An 18,674-nucleotide genomic window follows, 5' to 3' on the forward strand; every position below is an offset into this window, starting at 1 on the left:
TGTTTGTACTAATATATTGCAACCAATGGACAGATAGTTCTGGATGACTGCCCTGAGTGTTATGGGAGAAAGATTCTGGAATGACTATTGCTCAGAAAGAAGGGCTAACTCGACGACCACATAGGAGGTGCAGAGGTCACTTGAGGTGAAAATAATTAAAATAAAAAGCCCTGGGCGCTATCCTTAGCTGGCGTAAATTGGTATAGCTGAATTGACTTCTATGAAGCTCTGCCAAAATACACCAGCTGAAGACCTGTCCATCTACATACTTGATATCAAAATGCATATATTGTAGCAATAAAGCCTAATGGAGAGGCAGTGTGAACTAGGGGATTAAGACTGGATTGGGACTCTGGAGATCTCAATTCTATTCCTATCTCTGCCTTTGGCATGTCATCTCTCTGCCTCTCAGATTCCCCATTTATAAAGTGGAGATAATGATACCTCTTTTGTAAAGTAATTTGAACCTACTAATTAAAAGCACTATGATTAGTCTACCACTTTGCTCCAATTTTACACCATAATTTTATTAATTTCAATTGACTCTCACTGGCAGAAAACTGGAGTAAAACATTGGTGAATCAGATGCAGAAATTTTAGAGACATTTGTATTATATAATTCACAAAACTTATTATTGGATACGCTTTTTAATGGAGAATATTGATATAATAGGTTCTATGTTCTAAAATAGTTCAATAAAGAATTCAAATAACGTAGAGACATAGTTGTTTTGTCTGTGTGGAATCTGGAGTTGAATCAACTGTAGGTTGCAAACAGAAAAAAAAGTTACGGAAGCTTCCTTAGAAGAGTTATTTATATTGCATATGGGATTGCCTATTATATGGCAATGTTTACAATTATTCAGAGCATATCTGGATCTTTTAAAAGTAGAGTCACAACTATTATTAAACAAATATTAATAGAACACAATGTAATTCTCAATTTATATGAAGATTATTTTATCATCAAATATTGATAAGAAACAAGCACCTTATGCTTTCTCCCATGTTGTCCCATGCTTGGGAGGATGTGCCTGTAAGTATCCACAAAGCTACTTCACTATACTCCTTCAAATCTCTTCTTTAAAATCTCTTTTGCTGTGATGCACCCTCAAAAATTGACAATGCCTTGGCCACGAGTGTGCTGAGAACACTGTCTATCAAGTCAAATGCAACAGAGCCCTCGGAGGGTCAGGCGGTCTACTGGGTAGCACACTCAGTATCGCCTCTCAGCAGGAAAGCCTTTCAGTCCAGTTCCTCACCCAAGGATGGATTTAGCTTCCCCTCAGGTTTGTAATGTCCTTGCCTTTTTCTTATTAGACGTGGAGTAAGAGTGGCATGTGGCTTTTCCCCCCTCCTGCAGCAGGGGAAGTAGGCAGGGGAGCCCGTATTTGTTTTCCCCCCATTATTAATTAAAGTGTCATTTAGCATCCAATTTAGTCAGACTTTTAATTAAATAATTCCTTTATATTTTACTTCATACTTTTTCTAAACCGAAGGTACATTTGATGTAGCGATCCAGTTTTGCACCTTGCATCATATATGAGGAACATGCAAATAATTTAATATTGCTTTCACGTGAACTGCACAGGAACTTCTCAGCCTAACAAAGTAGTTGCATAGTAAGGTATCTTTTAATAAAGCATAGGTCACCAGAAACAAAAATAAAAAAGAGTTGCTGGAATTCTGCAATAGCCCTGCATGAAGGCGATATACTTAAGCACTGAGGAGTAACACAGTTAAAATATATAAATAAATATATGGTTTTAACAAATGTTATGTGAAGGGTAAGAAAGGCAATTCCTATTATTAAATATTTAAAATGTGAGCCCTAATTTTAATACTAGTTCTTACAGAATCTTTATTTATGTATGAATATTTTTCAATGGAATAAGGTGTATGTAATAAATAAATAATAGTTATACCTCATGTAGTGCTTTTCATCAGTAGAACTCAAAGCATCTTCCAAGATTGGATGTTTTTTACAGATGGAAAAACTGAAGCAAGGTTACTTTGCCAAACGTCTCAACTGAAAATAGAACCCAGATCTCCTGAGTCCTAGCACATTGTTCTAAGCACATAAGTTAACATCGCTGAACCAACTTTTATAAACATTCTAAAAACAAAATTTTTGTGTTTCATTTAGATGATCTAAAACTCATTTTTATGGAGCCAAATTCTTCATAGCAGAAAGCATACTATGGTCATTTCTCTTGCAAGCGTAACATATTTATAAGGTGCACAAGAGTTATGCACAGGACAGGTTCCACTGCAACTTTATACATGCCAACTGTACTTGCTACATACTCTCTAGTTTTGAAATATTCTAAAGTTCATATGAATGGACTTAGGTATAGTAAGTTCTCATTTAACGTCGTCCCGGTTATCATTGTTTCGTTGTTATGTTGCTGATCTATTAGAGAACATACTCATTTAAAGCTGTGCAATGTTTGCTTATAATATTGTTTGGCCGTGGGGGCTTGGTACCAGGGTGGGCCAGCAAGCCCCCTATCAGCTCCCCTCCACCCTCCTCAGTACTTTCCGCCCTCCGGCGGCCCCGTGGGTCAGTAACTCTCCTCTCCCTCTCCACGCCTCTCACCTGCAGCCATCAGCTGTTTCAAGTAATTCAGTAGGCTTGCGGGGGAGGGGCGAGGACACAGCGGGGTGGGGCCTTGAGGGAAAGGATGGAGTGGGGGCGGGCCTGGAGCAAAGTTGGGGGTAGAGCACCCTGTGGCACTTTGGAAAGAACAGCAAGAGGAGCAGCTGGACAATCCACCCTCTTTCACCCTCTCCACCACCACAACCAAGTTTCACAATCATTATTGGTGAGTACAGTATTAAAACATTTACTGTATATGTCTTTTGTCCGGCAAAAAAATTCCCCTGGAACCTAATTCCCCCATTTACATTAATTCTTATGGGGAAATTAGATTCGCTTAACATCATTTTGCTTAAAGTAGCATTTTTCAAGAACATAACTACAACGTTGAGCAAGGAGTTACTGTATAATAAATCCTGAAGCTTTAAAAAAAGAAAAAGCCTTATTTCAGGGCTTCAGGGCTTCTCTTTGATTTAATGCTGATAATAGTGAGCAGCAAATGGTTTTCATGATCATGAAGCTGAAGCATCCTGCAACATTTTTAGTACCGTTCCAAAGATGAACTTAGTTTTGGGGGTTTCTTTATAGCTTTATTGTAAATGTTTAGTTCAGTTTGAAAGCTAACAGAAACTGAACAGCAGTCATCCCAGTGTTGGTATCTGGCAACCGCACAAAAAAATATCTCCAGCCTCAATACTCAGAAAGGACTTAACTCTTTCACGGTCTCATTCTAACAAGAATCACCAGCTCAGGCAGACTAGTATTTCAACATCACTTTATTCAACCTGCAGTAATAGATAATATTTTTGTTTGTACCATCTTGTAATAGTTGTCGGACTTAACTAGCTTAAGACTAGATTTAATTAAAAAACTCCATGAGTCTTCTGCTACTGTGAAAACAAACGCAAGACTAAACAGATTAATTTGGATGGCTTTTTTGAGTTTCCATAGTACAGAAACCAGCAGGTTTTTAGTGAATATGTGTTTTTTAAAAAATATATCAGAGACCTGGAGTGAGATTATATCTTTTCCCAATAATTAATGTGAAGTTTGATGGTCAGAAGCTATGAAGATTTTCAAGAAGTCAAAACCTTGATCTGCAGAATTTTAGAAATTGCTAATACATAAATCTGATTTTCTTGATTAAAGAGTTGATGTAATATATGGGATTTTAAAAGTTACCAATTAGTGTTGTGGGGAACATGAATAACTGTGAAATTTTTCAAGGAAATCAATACACTTTACTATTTTTGCATCTACCAAAACTGAAAGTCATTCTGTATCCTTTAAAGTATTTTATCTATGTCTCTTTTGTAGGTTATTGTCATTAGAAGGACAAAATTAAACTTGAAACATTTAAATACCAGCACAACACACTTCAAAAAACTGTTCCAGATTCAGATAGTACTACATATAGCGATCCTACGGTAGCTACAATCATGATCAAACAATGCAGATGTTGAAGAAAATTTTGCCAGTCTCTAAAATAAAATAAAATAAAAGACAACTGTTTTCCCTCTTTCTGGAAAAAAAATTAAGGGTTCAGCTTAAAAGTACATATTTTAGCAGCAATATTTCTACTATACAGAATCTAAAATAGATGTAGTAAAGTCATTCAGTAAAATAAATCTTCCTCACCTTTCTCTCTAAGATTACGGAAAAGTTTTGATGATCCTTTCCAAACTGGGGGTGTCTCTATAAGTTTCTGATTCAATTCCTGAAAGAAAAAAAAATTAAAAAACACAAAGCAGTTGGTAAAGTCTTTATCAGATTAAATAGTGAAATCTAAGAAACCAAGTCTAGAGACAAAGAATTTTACATAAACTTCCTATTTAACTTAATTCCCAATGTATGGCAGTTGTAAGTAGAAAAATTTAAGCTTAGAAAAGCACACGGGCCCTGATCCAGCAAACACTTAAACACAGTGTAAGATTAGCTCACGTCAGTAGTCCTGACACCAGGATCATGAGCAAATCTGTATTTATAGTTAACAGTTTGTAGGACTGGGGTCTTATATGTAACTCAGTGCACCTTATGCATGACGGAACTTTTCAATTTGTTGCTACAACTCATTCACTAATGTATTTTTATTGGGGGACTGATCCATAGCCATTGAAGTCAATGGAAAGACTCCACTGACTTCAGTGGGCTTTGGTTCAAGTCCCAGATTTGGTTGCATTGCTTTTATGATGTCTAACTTCACTTACACCAAAACAAATTTCACGCTAGAAACCTGATCATGGGCTTCTTCAGGCTTACGAATCATTCAGCACCTTGCAGGGATACCAGGATACATCCTGCTCTCAGTTACACCAATGAAAAGTGCAAATCAAATGACACTAATTCCAATAAAGTCAACAGACATACAACAACAATTTAACACCAGTATCAATAAGAGCAGAATTTTGTCAGCTGAGCGCCCTTAACTTCTGCTGAGTTTCACACAAGTTGAGAACGCTCAGTACTCTCAAGAGGCATTCCCACACCTTGCAGGAATGGGTCACATGAGTTTTACACATCCAGTCACGGAGAAGAAACATATTATGGAACCTTCATATCCATAACATTTTGATTTTCAAATCATTACTACAAGCTTCTGGTAAATAATCTACAGAACAATAATTATTTGCAGAAATAATTTCAGATAACTAAATCTACTAAAATCATGATTTGTTCAAAGACAATGCACAAACAGAAAGTGATACAATTTGTCAAATGGTTTTCTAAAAATTATTTACTTAGCTCTACTCCTGGTAATCTGGTTAATTACTATATTAAAATAAATTGCAGATTTCTGATTTTGGATTATTAATAATTAACAACAAAAATTAAAATTTAAGTGAGAACAGATTTTACTGTAGTCTGACTACAGTAAACAAAAAAGTGTAGAATTTATATTATTTATTGAAGGCAATCCACTTGGAGAGATACATATGATAAGGTAACCAAACTAAAGATCCTGTCTGGGAACATTGTATAAAAACAAAAGAGCTTGCTACTTTTAGATCTAGTGCCATTTCTTCCTAATAAAGTGCTCAGTCATGCAACTGGGTCTACATGGGTGCAGAAGTCTGCACAGTTCACTCTGAGCATCAGAGCATGAACCTCGTCTCAGATTAACCAGAAGCATAATAGAAGCCAAACAAACAAAAGGCAAATTGTTATTATTTTGAGATATTTAAAGTGTTGTTGTGCCAGTGTTAGTCGCAGGATATTGAAGACACAAGGTGGGTGAGGTAATGTCTTTTATTGGGCCAACTTCTGTTGGTGAAAGCGACAAGCTTTCTTTGGGTCAATAAAAGATATTACCATCCACCCTGTCTCTTGAGATTTATACAGTTAGTTACAATTGTCAGCATATATTTGAGGGATGTGATACATAGTTGGATTGAAAAAATGATGTAGAGTTTAAGGCCAGAAGGAACTATAAGATCATCTTGTCCGACATCCTGTATATCACAGGCCACTAACACACTAAACACAACCCCCAAAAGTAGACCAAAGTATTACAGCTTAGGAGACTAAACTATTACGTGACACAGGCAGAGAATAGCAGGGACTGAGGTGCACCAATTCTTAAGACCCCTGCAATGGTAGGGAAATGCTTAAGTGTGATATACCCAGCAACTGACTCTCATCTCAGACTGCAGAGCATGGTGAAAAAAACCCTAGGCCACTGCCAATTTGACTTGGGAAAAAAATTCCTTCCCAACATCACATATGGCAATCAGTTGGATCCTGAGCATGTGAGCAAGAACCAGTAAGCTAAGCATCTGAGAGAGAAAATGCCGAGTTCCAGCTCAAAGCACCACCCCATCCACTCTCATCTCCGGCTGTGGCCATCTCGATGCTTCAGCGGAAACAAGCAAAACAATTATATTGGGGGAGATCCCTTCCTGATCCCTGCAGGAGACTGGCAGAAGCCCTGAAGCATGAGATTTTAGGAACATAAGAAAAAACAGAAGGTACCCCCCAAGGATGCCAAGCCCAGATCCTACAATCACAAGGAACCTTATCACACAATCTGACTCATATACTTATCCAGCTCTCTTTTAAAACTAAGAAAGTTGTTTATTCCCACAGCTCCTACTGGGGAGGCTGTTCCAGAATCTCACTCATCTGATGGCTTGAAACCTTCTAATTTCCAGCCTGAATTTGTTCAGAGACAGTTTATACCCATTTGTCCTTTAGCTTAAATAGCTTTTCTCCCTCCCTGGTATCTATTCTCCTTATGTATTTCTATAGAAAGCAGTCATAATCCCCCTCAGCCTTCATTTTGCTAGGCTAAACCATCCAAGCAATTTTAGTCTTCTCTTCTAAAATAAGCTCTCCATTCCTCCTCCTGTGTATTGAAGTCAGGCATGGAGATTACACCAATCTCTCACAGCCTCTGCCCCACATTTTCTAATTTAAAGACCTTCTTAACAACTGTGTCAGCCTTGATCCCAAAAAGTTAATACTCCAAACACTCTAATGGGGAGGAGGGGGTCCATCAGGCGAGAACAGTCTTCCTCTGTGAATGCCTTGCAATGGCTGATTAACCCAAAACCTTCCTCACAGCACTAATCCTTGAGCCACTTGCTGATCTTAATTATTTTGCTACACCTTCACTCTCCTTCTGTATGGTCCAGAAGTATGCCACTGAAAGTCATTTGAACTTCCACTTCTTTGAGCATCTTACCAAGACTAACATAACTGTCCTGGATCCATTCCAGTGGGAATCTAGCAGTATCATTCATCCCAATATGCAGCACACTCAATGGATTTTTCCCCACTCCCGTCAGGATCCTTTCTAATCTCACATCCACATCTCATATCCTTGCTCTTGGCAGATAAAACACTCTTCTTGTCTCTGGATATGGTCTGGTGACAGGTCTGTCGATTCTCCCCAGTGACACAGTCTCTTCCTGGTTTTGGTATAAATCTGTCTTATGTTCTCTCTCAGTCACCTGTAAATCATCCTCATTTTATCTTGGGTTCCAGTCCATGACTATCTCCATTGTCTCTTCCTTCCTTATGCACAGACTCGCTTCCCTTCTCTTCTTCTGCATCACCACAACTTCTGTCTGTTTCTCTTTCTCATTCTCCAGTGCAGTAAACTTGTTATTCATCTCTATTTCACTTCCACTAGCCAGTCTCTTCTTCTGCATTGTCCTTGTCGTCATGCTCTTCAATGAATCATCCCCCTTTTCTGGCAGTCCACCCTCCCGGTCCTTTTTTTCAGCAGTTGTCTGCAAATCTTGAGTTTTCTGTACCACCTTATCTCCATTATAACTTCAAATCCATGTCTGAATTCCATCATCATCTAATCTTGAATCCTTGGATCTTTTCTGCCAGGAATTCTAACTGGTGACACTTCATGCATAAGTAGCTTCCATCAGATACCCACTCTAGGATTATGTATGACCCAGTTTTCACACCCAACCATCTTCACATCCTCTCTTCTTCAGATCACTTCTAATGTTGCATATGTAGCCATCATCTTCTCTTTCTAGTCCCTACTCCTAGAAAAAAAAAAAGACAAAAAACCTCCCACCTACAAACTCCCACAGAAACTGAGCTATTAGCTGCTCCAATACTAACTAATGACATACTTTTAAACTAGCCAAAATAGGGCCAAGTCTACACTCAAAAGTTAAGTCGACCCTACTACATTGCTCAGGAGTGACAGAAGAATTCTTCCATTGACCTGGCTACTGCCTCTCGGAGAGGTGGATTAGCTACACCAATGGAAGAACCCCTCCCATCACTATAGCAAGTGTCTACATTGAAGTACTAGACTGGCAAAGCAGTAGTGCTGCAGCTGCAATGCTGTAGCATTTCAAGTATAGACAAGTCCTAGGTCAGCACTCCCCCCTTGCTAAGGGCTATCAGCAAGCATTGGATCAAGTCACACACTTGGAACAGCTCGCTCACAAATCAAAACTGCACATCCAGAACACAAAATCACCACTTGTCTCTCAGGGAAAACTCCCACAGAAACTCCACCGATAGCTGCTAGTTGTTCATTACCAATGTAAGGCACAGTTGTAACACTAGAGTGGTGAGTAAATACTAATGATTGCTAAGATTGAGTAAAACATGATCAACAGTTTTTATACTATAAAAATAAATGGTTTATTTTTTTCATAAGCTTTGAAATTGGAAATGTAAATACTAGGACGAATGTATTGAAATATATAGTGCATAAATACAAAAAGACAATTTCCCATTGTGGTTTCTGCAAATATGGTTGTATTTTTGCTAAAATGTTATTCTGCAACTTCTGCAGTACTTTGAATAGTTTCCTACACAAACAGAGATCATGGAGTAATTCTTCTTTCAACAATACATATTAACAGGAATACTGAAGGCAATATTTGCTGCTGAAGAAAGTCCTGGGAGACTCATGGGGATGGAGGTAGGGACAAGCTCCTTGCAACCAGTTTGAGAAGTAGGGAATAAGTATCTTTTGCTTCCTCAAAGACATCAACCTGTTGGAGGAGACGGGGCACAAGTACCCATTACACTTAAAGAACAGTGTATCTAGCCTCCATAAACTTCCACACAGCCATGGGGCAGGAAAGAAGAAGGAGTAGATTACAATGTAACCAGTTTTGCAATCAGATTAAGAAACTCATTAGGACAATCCTTTTCATGGTTTTGTGACAGTCATTAAGAGGGTGTAGAAGGAAGAGAGTCATTTGTTCTCCAAACTCTCTTGCCTGGCTAGGTGAAATCAGAACACAGGTGCTTGTTCTCTTGACCCCACATGGATCTTTTTCAGTTGCTTCAGCAGCAAATACTGCATCCTGGGAGAAGGTAACAAAACAACAAAAAAGCCAGAGTCCAGCCCTGCTTAAAAGCGTGTAAACTTCCAACTACAAATTGGTCACCTGATCTGAACAAATGCACTTGGGCCATATCATCCTGTTTCTATTCTTCAATAATCTTCTCACAGTTGAGACACTCTTGAAGACCGAATAAAATCAAAGCACTTTACTCAATTACCCAATTAGTTTTGAATTCTGAGTAAGATGCTCTAGAATGAAATGACTAATATGAGAACTAGAAAAGGCTAGTTATTTCAAATGATTAGACAATTCAATGTGGCGTGTCTAAAAGTTAGCTGAACCAATAAAAGCCTGATTTTTATAATTACAAAATTAAAAACAAATGGCAGTGGGGGAAGAGACTAAGCATGCCAGCCTCTCATCCCCACCTTGCCCCCTATTTCCTGTGCAGCGGGAAAGCAGTGCAAGGGGTACCCTCCCCTCTCATCAATACAGGCTCCTCCCACAGGCAGATTTAGCCCTTAGGAGAAGTAGACTTTGACAAACTCAGCAACCTGGTGATGTCATAAGAGTTCTGCAGGCAGGTGACCCCATTGTAATACACAGTACTTCTAAACCTCATCACTTCCTTTAGGTCAGTGCTTCTCAAAGCTGGTCCACCACTTGTTCAGGGACAGCCCCTGGCGGTTTGGGCTGGTTTGTTTACCTGCCCTGTCCGCAGTTCGGCTGATCGCGGCTCCCACTGGCCGCAGTTTGCCAGTCCAGGCCAAGGGGGGCCGCGGGAAGGGTGGCCAGCACATCCCTTGGCCTGCGTCGCTTCCCGCAGCCCCCATTGGCCTGAACCTCCAGGGGCTTTCCCTGAACAAGCAGCAGACCGGCTTTGAGAAGTATTGCTTTAGGTGACTATGGGATCTCAGACAGTTAGTCTCACTCACCCCTTCCTCCCAGTACATGGTATATGGATTAACATGGAGTTTTATATAGAACGGAACAGGCTCATCCTCTTTTTACATGCTGCTTAATCCAGCCTTCCAGAATTCTATTCGTCTACTTATTGGGACAAGTAACTCTTTTTTAAATTGAAAACAGTTGTTTTTTCTATCCACCAAAATCCCACCCATAAAAACAAAATTGTCTAATCCTTTCTCCTTTTGGTTGCAAGTTTGTAGCATATATTTACTGAACTCATATCTGGAGAAATGTAAGGTTGCAAGATACAGAAGGAACTATTGCTCACCTGTTTTGAAAGGGACCTCCACTTTTTAGCACCTGAAATGAGGGAGAAAAATTAATGGAATGGAATGGGATCAGTTAATGATTTATCCTCTTGGAAAGTACATATGAACCTCTTTCTTTTGATCATATATATGGGTGTCAGGAAGATGGGCTCACCCACACCTCCAGATCACCTCATACTACAATCACAGCTTTGCCAAGCTTCTCCAACTGATACCTCCATCATTCAATATAGCTACACCTAACAGCGAAAAAGTTGTAGTTGATACAAATTCCACCCAGTGGCTAATGTCAGCTCCAGGAGAGCAGAGACAAGGTTGCACGGATATGTTCCTTAACCCCATTTCCTGGTTTTCCTAATTTAGAGTTTTGCTGAACTCAGGGTTCTGGAACGGCAAGAGATACCACTGGTCAACCTTAACTTTGCACACATGGAGTTTTTTGTCAGAATTGTATAGCAATTAGACACAGCAGCTACAATGGAATTTAATTAATTTAGGAGCAGCACCATTCCTCATATTGAGATTTGAACATGACTTTCATACCTCAGAAAGTCTGTGACAACACCACCATCCCCATAAGGTTTGGTATTATCAAGCCAAACATGTAGCAATATGGACAGTTCTTCACGTAACTTTGTGTTTAAAATCTTAAATATGGATTACAGCCATCTCTCTACTGTGCATCTTTTAAAAAGTCAACTCACTCTGATATAGGCTGATTTGCATTTGTATTAGTTGGGGGGGGAGCAAGGACAGAAGAGTATTTTGAACAGAAAACATTTGTCAATCATGAGACATTTGTTTAGAATGGCAAGCTTGCCATTCTAGACAAGGAAGTGGAATTTTACATTGGGCATGTGAACACACACAAACCCTACAGCTCAGCATTTGGCTGTCTATAAATTTTGTTGAGTCAGATCAGAAGTTAAAAGAGAGCAGAACACAATTCTATTTCTTCCTCCTTCCAAAGTTTTTCTGAGAGTGTAAACATGTATCCAGGTGATAAAAATCATAGAATTACAAGCGTGACTTCTCATAAACAGTTTCAGATAATACACTATGATTTATTTCATAAACTCAATTCTTCACTAGAAATATAGGAATATAATTTTAAAGCTAATTATAGCTTTTGTTTTATACTATCATTTTATTACAACTGTCTAAAGTTAATGTTTAGTTATGAAAAATATTTCACATTTTTACGATACTACTATTATCCAATGTTCAGTCACTGTTTAATCAAAAAGGAAGTAAACACACTCTTGACTTTTGCAAGGTTTATAAGATTTCCAGGGTAAGTCAGTCACAATAGCTGTATTTATTCTACCAGAAATCTCATCCAAGTCTAGTATTATTAGCTTTTCTATATAGCAAAAGTAAATAGCTACTACTATTACTCTTCAAAGGGCACTTTTGCTTTCTGACAAAACTCAAGGCTCTAGTGTTCATCCACTGAAAGTTTAAGTGTGAGTTCTGCCCTCCTCTGCTCTCCATAAGATATATGAACAGCCCTTACAGGCCCAAATCCATAGCAATTTAAAGTTTAAAAAATTCAAGACATGATTTTATTTAATATTTAATCTTTGATTGAAAAAGTCATCTTTCCACGTAACTCTATATTCAGTAGAACAGGGCAGACAGCTAGCAATCTCTTCAAAATGATAGCAGTAGGAATAATAATAGTAACACAAATAATTACATTTTCACAGCTATATACAAATTTTAATTAATTAAATGCTCACAACACCTCTGTGAAATATTAGTTCAGTTCACAGAAAAGGAAACAGACCCAGAAACATTACAATAGCTGTGTTCCACATACCAAATCAGTGGCATATCCAAAGTTCACACAGCAAATGAGGCAGTGAAAGATTAGAACTCAAATGTTCATGGAATCAGAAGCTGGAAACGGGAAAGATCTAATACCAGACAGTCATCTAGTCCCCATGGCACTGCTCACTATTGTACATTTGCTAGCCTTTCCCCTCTCTAATTTTAAAATAAATTAAACAGCAGGGCTACCACCTTAATTTCATCCTCTTACATTTAGCCACACACTCTTACGCTATCCCTGTAATAATTACTTTCAGTTCTGAAGTCTCCTAATGCTACTAGTTTTGTAAAGTTAAATCAACAAGTCTGACGGCATCTCTAAGGGTTTATAGATTAGCAGGATGTGCAGATTAGTACTGTCTCTGGCTTCAGAGATTAACTACATGCATTCAAAGGATTTTGATTCAAATAAGGTTTACTGCATTTGAGTTCAGAAGGGAAAAGCAGCTACTCCACTTCAGATTCTCCTCACTTGGTTATGTCAATAGCATATTCTGGGAGAGCTTACACTGGACTTGCAATATCAGCCAGGTGGACTTCTGCAACAGAGATCAGGTAATGCACCCCACTGGCAATAAGATCATGGATTGTGAATGATGTAAGGCTTGATCCTATGCTATCAGAGTCAATGGGACTTTTGCACTGATTTCAATAGCAGGAGGATCAAGCCCTTATTGACTAGAGCAGGGGTCGGCAACCTACAGCACACGTGCCACCTTTGGCATGTGAGCCGATTTTGCTTGGCATGCGGCTGCCAGACGGGGTCCCGGCCACCAGCCCCGCTCAGCGCGCACAGTCGGCTGAGTGAAGTGGGGCTGGCGGCCAGGACCCCAGACTGGCAGCAGGCGTGCCCCCTGGCTCTCCCCTCACCGCGCTCGGGTTCTGCGGCTCCTGGTAGTGTGAGCCGCTGGACCACGGGGCCCTGAGCCTGCTGTGGGAGGGGCGGTGGCAGCTTACACTCCAGGGAGCTGCAGAGCCCGAGCACGGCGAGGGGGATGCCGGCGGGTGCATGAGGCCCACTGCCTGCATGCATTTGCTATAGGAGCCCCCCTCGGGGGGCACTGGGCCGCAGTGTCGGCAGGCATCACCCTCAGCTCCCCCCTTCATTGTGCTCCGGTTCTGCGGCTCCCAGAAGTGTGAGCCGCCGCCGCCGCTGCCCCTCCTGCAGCTCACCCCCTCCCGCTGCCTCAGCACTCTGTGGGGGAGGGGCTGTGTGCACAGCGGCCCGGCAGCATGTTTTGCCTCCATGTGGGCATGGTAAGGGGAGTCCTGGGAGGCAGTCAGGGAGCAGGGGGAGGATTGGATGGGTCGGGAGTTCTGGGGTTCCTGCCAGGGGGTGAGGAGCGGTTGAATGGGGTGTGGGAGTCCCGGGGGGTCTGTCTGGGGGCAGGGGTGTTCATAAGGATTAGGGCAGTCAGGGGACAGGTAGGGTGGGAGGGTCTACAGAGAATTCTTTCCTGGGTGCTGGCTGGTGAATCTTGCCCACATGCTCAGGGTTTTACAGATCGCCATATTTGGGGTCGGAAAGGAATTTTCCTCCAGGGCAGATTGGCAGAGGCCCTGGAGGTTTTTCGCCTTCCTCTGCAGCATGGGGCACAGGTCACTTGCTGGTGGATTCTCTGCAGCTTGAGGTCTTCAAACCACAATTTTGAGGACTTCAATAACTCAGTCATGTGTTAGGGGTTGTTATAAAAGTGGATGGGTAGGGTTCTGTGGCCTGCTTTGTGCAGGAGGTCAGACTAGATGATCATAATGGTCCCTTCTGACCTTAAAGTCTATGAGTCTATGAGTCTAGGAGGGGACAGTCAGGGGACAAGGAGCAGGGAGGCTTAGGTAGGGGGTGGGGTTCTGGGGGGCAGTTAGCAGCAGGGGTTCCAGGACGGGGCAGTCAGGGGACAAGGAACGGAGGGGCTTCTGACTGGGGCAATCGGGGTGGGAAGTGGGAGGGAGTGGATGGGGGCTAGAGCAGGGATGTCCTCTCTTTTTTGATTGTTGAAAGATGGTAACCCTAGGTGAGGGGGGAGCCAGGTGGCACATGGAGGCTGGCGCCTGCATAATCCACTACAGCCTAGAGGCGCTCCCGGGGGGGCGCCGGGGCGCAGCCTGGGCAAGAGGGGCAGGGGGGCGCAGCTGTTCCCCACTAGTGGTGCCAACACCGCCTTTGCAGGGCTGCTGCCCCCTTGCACCGCACTGGCTACTCCATGGCTGGGGCTCGCTGCTGCCGCAAGTAGGGACACTCTGGCTCTCTGGTGCCTCCAGAAGGTGGCTCATCCCTGCTGAGCTGCTGCAGCAGCCCAAGCCCAGCAAAGCCAGTGAGTGGGCTCAGGGCGGGGGCCACCTGAATGGACTCGCAGGGGGGCTGTGCACCCTCCAGGGGAGTTCAGGGGGCAAGGAGGAGGGAACTTGGTCTGGGGAGCAGCCCCTGGGCATGGCTGGCCCTGGGGTCTATAAAGGCTCATTGGGGATTTGCCCCTCAATGAACCAATGTGCAAGGTGGAAGTTTCGCCTAAGTGGCAAAATATCCTTGCACCGGCCCTGCCCCAGCGGGTGCATGCACCTCAGGTTAAGAACTGGTAAGATCTGCATTTTAATTTAATTTTAAATGAAGCTACTTAAACATTTTAAAAAACCTGTTTACTTTACATACAACAATAGTTTAGACTTACAGAGAGACAGAACTTCTAAAAATGTTAAAATGTATTACCAGCACACGAAACCTTAAATTAGAGTGAATAAATGAAGACTCGGCACATCACTTCCAAAAGGTTGCTGACCCCTGAACTAGAGATCTTATGTTGAGGATGAAATCCTTGTGTTTATCTATTTTGGATCCATGTGTGGTAGCTGGCTGCTTATTGCACCAGATTGGAGGTAGTAGTGTCTGGTGATCTTCTTTCCAAGCTTTGGCTAATGTTCTCTCTCTTTCTTTTTCCTTATTATGATTTATACTGTGGCGGATGATTATAAGAAGCATGCTTAATTGGCAATGACAGGAATTTAGCAGTGTGTTGGATAACTAGTGTGTCACCAAACTACTCAACTCCCAGAATGATTGAGTGAAAGTGAACTGCTGGAGAGTTCTGGAGCTGCAACAGCTGTTCAACATATGATACATGTGCTCAGCACCAGACTACGGTGTTATTGCTATACTGTGGGAAGCCTCTACTTCAGAGTGTCTGAAAGTGGTGTTGCAAGTGGGTGGCTTTATATAAAGTGAGGCATTAGTCAGTCTGGAGGATGGTAGAGAAGTAGCCACCTGAATCCTGATGTAAAGTTGGTATTTGATGTTGTCAGAGATGCCAACCTTGCTCTGAGACTTTTAGGGATGTTAATTAAAAAAATAGGGAGGAATTAGAGAGGTTGCTTGGACCTCCCCCCTCTCCTAACCTCCCCTTGGGGAAATCAGGACGTCTCCCTCCTCCCCTTCCTATCTAGGTCAAGGGGGGAGCCTGGGTCCACTCCTCATTGTGCTCCTGACTCCCACTTCCAAACAGGGAGAAGTAGAGGATCAACCCTTGGAAAGCTGCCCTTCTATGCTGCCTGAGACTCTTTATTATGTTGACCAGTCCCGGGCCTGGATCTTCTTCCTGGGATGATCCTTGTCCTTTTCTCACTCTTGTCATTTTTCTTCTCTTTTCTTCCACCATCACTGCCTCCTCCTGCCCCTCCAGCTTCTCCTCCTCTGCAAATTGTGTAGTGAGGGTCTACATGGTGATTATCAGTGGGGTTGAGGCACTGGATTCACCACCAAAGCATCTGACTGCATGTTGAGCCCTAACTGCCCTGTGTGGACTCTGCTGGCTCGCTCTAGGTACCTAGAGTGCCTTACTGTACTTGAGCAAGGTCCACACAGAGCAGTTGGAGTGCAACATACAGCCTGTGGCCTGGATGGTGAATCCAGCAGCGCCCCAACCCATTCAAAATCACTGCAGCTTACTTCCTATCAGACTGTCACTGCATAGTTTGTGCATATGCCAGGATTACTGAAAATCAGGGATGACTGGCATCTCTGCATTGTGAAAGGGGCTCCAATTTATTTCCTTTAAGTCAGGAGAAGGTTGGGGATGGACAAGAAACAAAGAAAATGTTAAATGTTGCTTCCTGGGTCAAAACTTCAAAGTTTTGGAAGTTCAACTGGTGTGATGGTTCTTGGCAATGGATGGGGGTCTCTGGGCTACTCTCTGCTGGAAGGGTGGAGGTATTCCATCAACTTAGTCCTCATTAATGGAAGGACACTATATCTTTTTTCAAGAGTAGTCATGGTAGATGAGGAAATATCTTTTATTGGACCACCTTCTGTTGATGAAAGAGACATGCTTTCAAACTTACACAAAGATCACCAACCTTGTCTCTCTAATATTCTGGGACCAACCTGGCTACAATACTGCAAATTTCAAGAGTTGTAGCAGTTTTGATATCGCTTGATTCAGATAGCTGCAGCCTCTTTTGTGCTGTTGCTGCTAAGAGAAAAGGGAAGGAAACTGTAGTCTGCAAAGAATCTTTCACGCTCTGCTTAAGCTGCATTAACTGGTTTTGCCAGTTCCCTGGTGATGGTTTCAGCACTCTTCGTGCTGTTGACTTTAGAAAGAAGGACTTTGACAACAACTCAAGTCAGTTATTATAAATCACACTTAAGCAACACAAGGCATTCACTTTTCCCAGGAGTTGTGAATGTTGCCACCAGAGCTCAGCATTCCAAGTTGGAAAGCCAGAAAATCAAGCCAGTTAAGAATGTTCTGTGTTTGTTCAGTACCTAGTACCCTGGAGTGCTGGTCCATGATTAGGGATCGTAGGCATTACAGTAATACAAATATTGTAATAATAAATAGATAGTAATGTTGTGTCCTACTACTCAGTCTGCCTGTGCACTTGTCTTATTTGTGTTGAAACTGACATTTATAACAAACTGACTAAAGATGTGTGTTAAAAAGTGGAAAATAAACGATCAGAGAGCTTCTTCTGTGAATTTGTAAATGCAGAAAATTGATTCCCACAGGGTCTGAGGCTCTTGCTCAGAGTGTTATTTGCTCTTTGGCCATGAGATGCCTTACACAATCTTGAAAGAGTAAAAAATAAAAACAAAATAGATGACAATTTAAAATGGTGAAAGCTGCGATACAAAACTGTCCCAGACAGTGCATGGGAAAAAAGCACTATCTACACTGAAAAGGACACAAGAGTTCTACAGCAGTACCAGCATATTCAAAAAGAAGCTGGAATTGAAATTGTTAGTACAAATGGGCTTCAAATTTTGTATGCCTATTATGCAAGATGTGACCTATAAGACAATACAAAATGTTTAACTAAAGACTTCTAAGGGATTAAAATGGAATTACAAAATTGGCTTTAATTTAAGGGCAATCAGTATGAGAAACCCTACAAAACTTCTGGATACCATTAAAATGAATTCTGGAATTCTCCATTCTCCTTTTGGATCCTCAGCAGTTCCTTTTCACATTAAGTAAAACAGAAACAGTAACTTAAAACAAGTTGAAAGATAACATGCATCACCAGCATTTAACACAGGAACTTCATTCATACAAAAATCCTACTTACGTTTGGGTGCATCACTTGTAACAGACTGAATGAAGTCATATGGGGTCATATATAATTGACCTTCAAATTCTAAACTGGCAAATATACGAAACCGTTGCTCTCGAGAAGTTGCATAAAGGTCCAGATCTTCAAGGTCTGATCTGCTTTCTGCGATCTTAACAGACAAAAATAAAGTATGAAGGAAAAATTGTTCTATTACATTCACCAATGTCTTCAAGATTCACTATAAAGAAGGTTGTAAATGGAAAAGGTGTAAAGTTAAATGCATGCATAAAAGTTTTGCAGGATAAGGGCCTAAGGTTACCAACCGGGTCCCATTAATTTTATTTTCAACTCCCTGTAAATTTCAACAACAAACATCCTTTAGACATGAAAACTGGCAAGCTTAGGACAAGTCTACACTTAAAATGCTGCATCAGCGTAGCCTCACTGATGCACCTGCACCGTTTTAGTGCTTTAATGAAGACACTCTAAGCAGAGGGGAGAAAGCTCTTCCATTGGTCTAGTTAATCCACCTCCCAGAGAGATGGCAGCTATGCTGATGGGAGAAATTCTTCTGTCTACATAGTGCTCTCTACATAGGGGTTAGATCAGTATAACTATGTCGCTCAGGGGTATAGACCAGACCTTACTCTCAGACAAGAGGAAAACTTTTACTATGTATTTGGAGAGAAA

General features: G+C 41.5%; 1 protein-coding gene across 2 annotated transcripts in view; it reads right to left on the reverse strand.

Moving 5' to 3' along the window:
• Positions 1 to 18,134, reverse strand: part of MICU3 (mitochondrial calcium uptake family member 3) — a 90,423-nt gene extending 72,289 nt beyond the window's left edge. For both annotated transcript variants that reach the window (XM_075066433.1, XM_032770064.2), the window contains exons 1-3: positions 18,000 to 18,134; positions 10,610 to 10,641; positions 4,238 to 4,316 (exon numbers count right to left, since the gene is read on the reverse strand). In XM_075066433.1, coding sequence (XP_074922534.1) covers positions 4,238 to 4,316; positions 10,610 to 10,641; positions 18,000 to 18,048 — 160 coding nt within the window. In that variant the 5' untranslated portion in view covers positions 18,049 to 18,134. The remainder of the gene's footprint in view (positions 1 to 4,237; positions 4,317 to 10,609; positions 10,642 to 17,999) is intronic.
• Between the last annotated feature and the right edge of the window lie 540 nt (positions 18,135 to 18,674).

The sequence above is a fragment of the Chelonoidis abingdonii genome, chromosome 5 (genome assembly GCF_003597395.2).
Source record: "Chelonoidis abingdonii isolate Lonesome George chromosome 5, CheloAbing_2.0, whole genome shotgun sequence".
NCBI lineage: Eukaryota > Metazoa > Chordata > Testudines > Testudinidae > Chelonoidis > Chelonoidis abingdonii.